This window comes from Natrix helvetica (assembly GCF_964273705.1).
Source record: "Natrix helvetica genome assembly, chromosome: Z".
Lineage (NCBI taxonomy): Eukaryota > Metazoa > Chordata > Lepidosauria > Squamata > Natricidae > Natrix > Natrix helvetica.
Genome location: NC_138554.1, coordinates 143,007,993 through 143,017,071, shown reverse-complemented (window position 1 = coordinate 143,017,071; position 9,079 = coordinate 143,007,993). Strand labels below are relative to the sequence as shown.

The 9,079-nt window shown below is 50.6% G+C and overlaps 1 protein-coding gene across 1 annotated transcript; it reads left to right on the top strand.

Moving 5' to 3' along the window:
- The first annotated feature begins 5,292 nt into the window (after positions 1 to 5,292).
- Positions 5,293 to 8,924, top strand: LOC309401016 (uncharacterized protein). Its single transcript, XM_081969909.1, has 8 exons — positions 5,293 to 5,462; positions 5,720 to 5,776; positions 6,329 to 6,600; positions 7,000 to 7,239; positions 7,337 to 7,390; positions 7,470 to 7,706; positions 8,089 to 8,199; positions 8,665 to 8,924. The coding sequence occupies exons 3-8, from the start codon at positions 6,388 to 6,390 to the stop codon at positions 8,749 to 8,751; spliced, it is 942 nt and encodes a 313-aa protein (XP_081826035.1). The 5' UTR covers positions 5,293 to 5,462; positions 5,720 to 5,776; positions 6,329 to 6,387; the 3' UTR covers positions 8,752 to 8,924.
- Positions 8,925 to 9,079: the final 155 nt, after the last annotated feature.

The following is a 9,079-nucleotide window of genomic DNA, read 5'->3' as shown; positions in this document are numbered from 1 at the left end:
CGAACCGAAGCTCCGGGAAAAACGCCAGCGATTCAGGCTAGCCCGCCGCGCGTTTCCCCCCTTTCTCCGCCTCGGGCGTGCTGGCCTTCCCAGCCGGCACCAGCGCCCCCGAGGCCGCGCTCAGCCTGGTCCGGGCCGCTGCTGCCGCCAAGGGTTCGGCCCTGCCCGCCGAGGGGGCGGCGAGTCTCACCGAAGGGCGGAGGACCGGGGACGGGGGGGGGGGAAGGGCTGGCGAGGACCCGAGCGCGAAGAGCGAAAATGAGCGGTGCCTCCTGTCCCACTCGCCCCTGATGAGTGGGGTGAGTGGCCGGCGCCTCCCGGACACTCCAAGCCGAGGCTCCTGGGGAGAAAGGGAAGGGCTGCAGGTCGCCCAAGCGAAGGTCTGCTCTCCTCGGGCTGTGCGGGGCTGCTTTCCCGGCATGGCGACCATGGTTTAAGCCGCCTCCACTGTGGATTGGCCCAAAAACCCGGCAGTTGCTTCTGCATCTCACGGTCTTTCCCTGCGTTGATTAAGGGGTGAATGGTGGGGACCCTCGGAAGAGCAATGCGGGCAAAAGAAAGTCGAAAGAGTGGGCCTCGTCCCGGGGACACGCTTAGTCCTAGCTGCCAGCCCCGAAAGAACAGACTCCTGAATGAGAAATAATCACGTAGTACCAGGGGTTTGCACAACGTGTAACGTGTTCACACTGGTGCAATGGGTCTGGGGGTTAATAGGATTTATTGGGTTAGGGATATTGTTCTCTTTTTTGGTCCTCACTGAGTTGTGTTGTGTTGGGGTTGCGTTAAGGGAGCTCAACCAATCTCATTGTAGGCATGTTGTGCCCTGACACAGAATTGCTATTAGAAATGCTTTTTCAAAAAGGCAACTGTTTTTCCCCCCTTGAAGACTTCGTGCAAGAAGCTTCCTCAACTCACTGAAGAGCTGAAGAAGCTTCTTGAATGCCCTTTTTTCAAGGGGGGAAAACAACAGTCCAGTTGCCTTTTTGAAAAAGCACTTTGGGGACAAAGGTGACCTGGAGGATTGAGAATTTACACAGACCTTCTGGGTGGTGAGGTTGGTTGGTTTCTTCCTCCTACTTACACATCTCTTGAGACAACTGTGGCCTGCAGAAGCATTGGAAAACCCTTCAGCTTTTTTTTTTAATTAAAAATTTTCAATAAATTTTACAATTATCACCCCTTCCCTCTTCCCACCCTCCCTCCCCCCAAAGTACAGGGTATAAACATTTAACAGCCATACGCTAAGATAAGCTAACTAATTTTAACATGTTACTATTCTTGTGCTTTAACTCCCCCTTTATTAAACTAACTTTGAATAAATTGTAGCATTCCTTATGCCTTCATTCATAAGATAACTGAAATTTTTTAGTCCGGTATTTGTTTTGAATATAGTCAATCCATCTTCTCCAGTCCAGCTTGTACTTCTCATCCGAATGGTCCTTCAGATACACTGAAATTTTGGCCATCTCTGCTAAGTTTACTACTTTTAACGTCCATTCTTGGATAGTGGGCAACTCTTCCTTCTTCCAGTATTGCGCCCCCAACAATCTTGCTGCCGTCGTTAGGTTCAAGATCAGATTAGTCTCTATAGCAGTACAGTCTGAAACTATACCTAACAAAAACAACTGGGGTGTAAACTTTATCCTCTTTTTCAACATATTTTGAATAACCCACCATATTTTTATCCAAAATGCTTTAACTTTTTTACAAGTCCACCAGATATGGTAGTACGTGGCACTAACACAGTCACATCTCCAACATTTAGATTGTAGGTTTGGATACATACAGGCTAGCCTTTTTGGGTCTAAATTCCATCTGTATAACATCTTATAGAAATTTTCTCTCAAGTTCTGAGCTTGTGTAAATTTTACATTTCTTACCCAAATCTCTTCCCATGTTTCCATCATTATTGGTTCTTCAAAATTTTGTGCCCATTTTATCATACAATCTTTAACTAATTCTGTTTCTGAGTCTATTTCTATCAATACATTATACAACCTTTTTATGTGCATTTGACCCTGATTTGTTTTATCAAGTTATCCTCACTTTGGATAATACCGAGTTTCTGGTCCTTTTCCATCTAGCCTGAAACTGACCGTACTGAAACCAGGTTTGAATTATCCTTTTGTCTCTTGATACATTCAGAGATTTCAACCGCGGCACACCTCCGTCCATACTAAGGATTCTGCATATGTAGTTAGATCTTGTTTTTGTTCTATACTTATGTTCTCTATAGCATGTCTAGGTACCCCCCACATAGGTATTTTGTTGTTTAACCTATATTGATATTTTTTCCAAACACGCAGTAAGGCATTCCTTAAAATATGACTTTTAAAGATCTTATCAACCTTCTTGTCATATATTAAGTAAGCATGCCAGCCATATAGCAAATCATAACCCTCAATATTCAATATTCTATAATAATAATAATGGGATAAATGATTTAATTGCCCCCACGTTTTGAAAGGCAATCTTACCAAAGTTGTAAGGAAACTTAACTGAATTATGGTGTCTAATTTCTAATGCTGTACAAGCCCATTTAGATCAGATGATAGCGCTGGAGATGTTTTTGAATGGTGTAATTGTAAATATTGCAAGAACAGCTTCGGGTAAAATAGATGGTTACTTGCACTGGCTTTGATTAATGCAACTCCATAAAAGGCTGTGCAGTGATCTGGATTCAAAGGGTGATTTGAATCCGCATTGCCTTAAATCAAATGCGTCTTTGCTGACAGGTGTAGTGTGAGGGTCCCACATGCTCTGAATCACTTCCCCCTTCATAGCCAGAGAACTGCAGAGCCCTAAGTCCTGAACTCAATAAAAAAATGCTTTGAGCCATCCAGCCTGGATATATTTTTTTCTTAAGATTTAAGGGATACTAAACAAAAGTGATTACCTAAAACTTGTTTTGCATCATTTACATTTGTATCTGGCTTTCTTCCGCAAACCTGGAACACCAAAACATCCATCAACTTCTAAATAAATATGTTCTACATTTGTTAGGTCCATACAATAGGGCTTCCTTCCTGAGCAGGAGGTTGGACTGGATGACCACCGAGATCCCTTCCCATTCTGAACAATCTAGAAATTTAGGCAAATTGTCCTGGTAGAACCATTAGCCGTGGGAACTTGTGGGGGCCCCATCCCTGGAGGCTTTGAAGAAGAGACCAATGGACAGCCATTGGTTGGGAATGCCACAGGGTCTCCTGCCTGAGCAGGGAGGTGGACTGGATGACCTCCACGGTCCCTTCCAGCTCAATTCTGGTTCTGAGTCAAATGCCGCCTCCCCTTCCTGGGGCCGTTGCATTACATATACAATCCCAATTTTTCCATCCAATATAGCCAAAAACCTCACTTTCATTGTACAGCATATGTTCAATTACGATTAATATTTCTTTCTTTTCAATAAGCTTAATTCTCTTACATTCTTGATTGTCTGCTTAGCAACAACATATCTTTATGCAATCACTGTCTCATTTTAAATATTTTTACAGCATAAAAGAATTTACCAAGTGTTTATGTTTGTATATCTTTCACTGCTTTCAACAGGATATGCACTTAGAGTTATATATTATATTACCAATCTTCTATCAAATGTACATTAGTTCATTTATTATCTTTATCCTTCATTTTATAACAAAAAATTCTAAATTATTCATATATATGTCAGTGTTTCATTGTATTATTGTTAGTCTAACAAGATTATTATATTTTTGCTTTTCTCCTTCAATTAAAACATAAATAAAACATTTTTATGTCCAGGGGTTTTTTTCCAGCCACTGATAAAACAAATCCCATATCTTATAAAATTGCTCGTCGTCTTGTTCTCTAATTTCAAATGTCAATTTGCTCATTTCAGCGCACTCCATTATCTTTCGAATGACTTCTTCCTGTTTTGGTATCATTTCGTTTTTCCAGTTTTTTGCAAATACGATTCTAGCTGCTGTTAAAATATTTAGAATCAAATATTTTAAGTCTTTGTTATAAATTTCTGGTATAATTCCTAGTAAAAAGATCTCTGGTTTGAGGTCTATGTGTTTGTGTATCATTTTCTCCAACCACATGTGGATTTTAGTCCAGTATCTTTTAGCTTCAATACAAGTCCACCACGTGTGGTAGTATGAACCCGGTATCTGATGACATTTCCAACACTTTTCCGATTTATTCTTGGACATTCTTGCAATTCTCGTTGGGGATAGATGCCACCTGTAAAACATCTTATACAAATTTTCTCTATATGCAGTTGACATTGTCATTTTATAATTTTGAGGCCATTTTTCTAAGTCTATCCCATACCCAAAGTTTTTCCCCTAGCTATCATAGTTTCTTTAACTTGTTCCTCTTGTAATTTAGTCTCTAATAAATATCCATATAGTTTTTAAATTACTTTTTCATCAGTACCAATTAAATTTTTATCTAACTCAGTCATTTCATTGTAAAGACCTATTGATTTTCTATCTTCATTCTATCTAGATTGTATCTGTAAGTATGAATACCAATTCATTTCTATTCCTTCTTGTTTCAACTCTTGAATAGATTTGAGTTCACCCTCTGTATTCAATATTTCAACATATCTTAGTTTGTTCCTTTTTATATATTATTGGATAGGAAAATGCTTCAATGGTTGATATCCAGGCTGGAGTTTTTAAGTAGTGTAATCTTTTAACCTTTTCCCAGTTTAATAACAAGGCCTCCCTTATATAATGTCTTCTAAAATAACCATGTGCTTTAGTTCCCTTATACCATAAAAAAGCATGCCGTCCCAACAGTAAATCATGACCCTCTACATTCAATAATCTGGAATTTTTTAGTGTTACCCACTCCTTAATCCACATCAGGTTTGCTGCTTGATAATATAACTCCCAGTCAGGTAGGCCCAGTCCTCCTCTTCTTCTAGCATCTTGTAGGAATTTAAGTTTTATTCTTGCTTTTTTCCCTTGCCAAATAAATTTCAAGACTATAGATATCTGTTCCAGACAATTCCAATTAGATTAGGCAAGAATTTTTTTGAAGACCACCATCTGAATTTTGATGACATGACCCTGGGGATTCTAGAAAGCTGAAGGAAAAGGGTCCTAAAGTCACTTTTTGGGGTGCCGTTGCAACTTGGAACAGTCGCTAAACGAAGTGTAAGTTGGGGACTGTCTGGATAAACCGCGCCCAGGAGGGGAGGCTCGTCTGCAGCGCCCTCTGGGGCAGAGGCAGGACCTCTCCAGGATACCAGAAGCGCCCGGATGATCTAGTGTCCTGGAATTCCCTCGTCTCTTTCCCAGCCGGCAGCCGCGCGTGAGTTCGATTCCCGGACATTCCGCGGATCGCTCTGCGGGACCGACTCCTTCGCGTGGTGGATCGCGTGTCACTGAGCCTTTTTATCCCACGCTGCCGACCCGCTCCGGACCCTTCCGCCCCGGACGGCGTTTCGTGCCAAGGACCGGCTCCCGCGGCGAGACTTTCCTTGTTGCGTAAGGCTTTGCCCCGCGTGACCGCCCCCTTGCCAGGATCCCCCGTGGGGGGCAGCAGACTTCCTTAACTCCATCTCCTCCTCCCAACCCAAATCCGGAGAAGCCTCCCTCGCCAAGAAGGGGGTCGGACGCGGGGCAGAGCCTTTTCCCGAAAGTCGCCGCGTGGGGGCGGAGGAGGGGAAAAAAAGCCCAGGCGGCGCTCCGGTCCGCGCCCGGGAGACCAAAGACGGGCTTTCTTGTTTTTTTCCGGATCGCAGTTCGGGGCGAGGAACGAGACCGGCGGGACCGTCTCCACCCCACGCAAACGGCCCGCGGTGAGTAGGACCCACCGCCTCCCTGCTTTTGGGTGGGTGGGTGGTTTTCAGCTGCAGCGCTCCCGTGGAAGAAGCCCCCCTTTCCTTCGGGCAGCGTGGGGCCCCCCGAAGTCCGGGGCCTGCGCAGACGGAGCCCCCGGCCCCACTGGGAGAAAGGGGGGGGCGGTCGGTCACCTGCCGTGGGATCAAACTCGAAAGCGAAAGGCGGCCATCCGGGTTAGGGGGGCGTCTCCAGGGCAAAGCACGGATGCTGGGGTGGGCGCGCCCCTTTCAAACCCCTAGGAGCCATGGGGGGGAGGCTCTATAGCCCCACGTTCCTCTGCGTGTTAGCAAGAGCACTTAAAAAGACCCCCAGTCTCGGCACAAAAGAGACCCCCGTGGGCTTCCAGCGGGGGAAATGCGGGGGGACGGGAGCGCAAGGAAAACGGAGAGGCCCCCGTCTTGGCGGTGGGACACCCCCCCTCCCCAGCGGAGAAAGTGCCCCGCCCACTCCCCGCCCCCCTTCTCCGCTCGGGGTTTTCCACCTAGCTCACTTCTTCCTCTGCCCAGCAGCTGCCAGTAGTGTTCCAGCCCCCACGTGCCAGGAGGAAGCAGCGGTGGCGTGGGGAGCCATGGCGGGCACTGTGTTGAAGATCGGGGGCTCCGACGTGGCGCTGGGGGCCCCCGGGGGCACCGTGGTCAACATCACCCTCCGTCAGGAGTCCGGCATGGCTTACCTGTGCAAGGGCGTGGCGTCCCTGGGTTGCCGCAAAGCAGCCGCCAAGGATGCCACTGGCGCTCCCCCTTCCCGCCACCCACACGGGGGTGAGCAGAAGGTCTTGGGGGTCAGGATTTGGGGACTGGGTGTTGCAGGCCTAGGGAAGCCGGATCGGAGGGGGGTCTGGCCTTGCCCAGCCTGGAGGGACCGAATTGGTTCTCTGAACTCTGCAGATGCTCTGGGGTGCCTCTCCACCTGCGTCCCTCCCCCCCATGCCTGGTTCTCATGAAGCCCCCCCCCCCAGATCTGGTTGAATGAAACTCCGTGGCCCCCTAAGATCCCTTCTGCCCTCTTGGCACATCTGGCCGCTTTATGGATTTGCACGCTGAGCCAAAGGGCTGCTCCTCCCCCACTCCCTTTGCTCCTGCTGAGGAGGGAGCCCACGTGGCTTCTCGGTCCCCGTTGCCACCCGGCCCGTGTCTTGTGCTGATGCCACCTGCGGTCTCCCCTCCCCCCCCCTCTTCAGGGAGCCCAGATCCTGCTTGGCGCTGTGTGCATCAGCCTCGGGGTGATCCTCAGCTTAGCTCCGGACACTGGAGTGTACGCTGACGACGACGGCGGCTACTACTTCTACCACCCTGCACTGGGTAACGGGCTCCCTTTCTGGATGGGCAGCCTGGTGAGCAGAGGGGAGGAGTCCAGTCCATTTGAGGGGGGCTGGACTGCCGCCTTGCAGACACCCCGAGGAGTCAGTCCAATCCATGAAGTGGGTGGGTGGGGGCTTGCTTCCTGCTGGTGGGTGGGTGGGTGGCCCCGATAGACACCACGCCTCACCTACCTGCTTCCCTCCCTCCTTCCTCCAGTTCATCCTCTCTGGCACCTTCTCCGTGGTCGGCGCACGACACAGCGGCAACTGGGTAAGTGGGGAGGGTCCCATCCGTACCTGGCACAAAGACCCAGTGCCCATTCTCAGCTGTGCCCCGCCTTGCCTTTTAGGTCCACCTCGCCACCTTCCTCAACCTGGGCAGCGTCGTGGCGGGCTCCGTGGCCTTCACAGTGGGCTTGACGGAATTCCCATTGCTGACTTACCAACCCTTTGCTGAGAGCCTCTGCAAGCACAGAGCAGAGGAGCAGGGCTACCGGTCGTGGGGACTGTCAACAAGCCTTTCGAACGAGAACCAGAGGGATCAAGAGAGGGCCAGGCAGTGCCAGGAGGCTCTCTGGGCGCTCGTGGTGAGTGTGTCTTCCCCAGAGAGGTAGGCGGGCAGCGGCACCCCGTAGATGATGGCAGTTCCAGGACGGGAGCTTCAAAGAAAAAATCCTCCTAGTTGGGGCTGTGTGCTGAATGCCAGGCTGAGGGGCCTCACCTGTCCTCAGGACGCTTCAAGTATTTGGCCCCTGGGAGGAGGTGCCCTTTGCTGCTCACACCCCAGGGGCATTCCCCCCTCCCACTCCCTCCTCCCCACTGAGGAGCCCGTCTGAGGAGCTCATCTGGTGTGGACGGCACCCAGGTGCACTTCGGTGGACTGGGCGGGGGGGGGGTGGGGGTGTGGCCAACCGTTTCTCCCCCCCTCCTATTGATTCAAGACCCCCCCCTCCCTCCCTCCCTCCCCAGCGCATGTGGAGCAGCACCCAGGTCCTTCTGTTGATCCTGCACTCTGCCGCTCTGGCCATCGCTCTCTTCTGCTTCGGATACGGTCTGCTCCGCCTATGCCGCTCCTGCTGGGTAGGTCAGGGGAAGGGGGCAGAGCCCCCAGGTTCTGCACCTGCTTAGCGTTCCGGCTGTTCACTGCAGGTGTCACACTCAGTGCCCGCGGGGTGCTTAGATTTGCCCCGCCGTGGAAATAGGGAAGGACCGGCCTGTGGTGCTTCTGCCAGCAAAATCGGAGCTTGGCTCAGCGCAGCTGTCTGGGCTCCGGTTTCGCTGCCAGAGGGCTGCAGGAGGCCGTCGCGGCCAGAAACGGAGCCTCCGTGACGAGCTGGCCATGCCCCTCCCTCCCCAGGTCAAACACAAACCTGACGCAACCCTGAACAAAATCGAGTCTGACACCCTTGCTCCAGGGACTCCACCAAGAGCAGCCTGTGCTCCGTTCTCCCCTCTGGAGTAAATGGCTGGGGGAGCAGGGGGCTGTTTGCTGGCCACTGGCCAGTCCTGGGGAAGCCACACAAGCCGCTTTTCTTTTTCTCCCAGGGGGGCTGGAAGGACTACATGGCTGTGGAGGAAGCAGACACCCCTCCTGCGCCCGAAGAGCCGGGCAAAGACCAGAACCCCGCCTGAGGGGCACGGAGAGAAGCCCCTTCCCCACCCTGGCTTTTGGCTCTTCCTGGGGAACCGAAAGGAGGCCCAGCGCTTCCCTGCAGCCACTCCCGAACTCAGTCGCTCCCTTGGTCGCTTCTCATGCCAGCCAACTCTCCTTGCACCCCCGGTCAATAAAAGTGGAATTTCTGGAATTTTAGCTCCTGTCTGTCTGTCTGTCTGCTCAGCCCATCTCAGGGGCTCCGGGGGGCAGAGGGACTCGTCTGCCAGGGAAAAGCTGCCCGATGCCCAGTCCTGGCTCGGTGTCCATAGGCAGACGGGCCTGGCCAAGGCTGCCCTGCATCTCTGG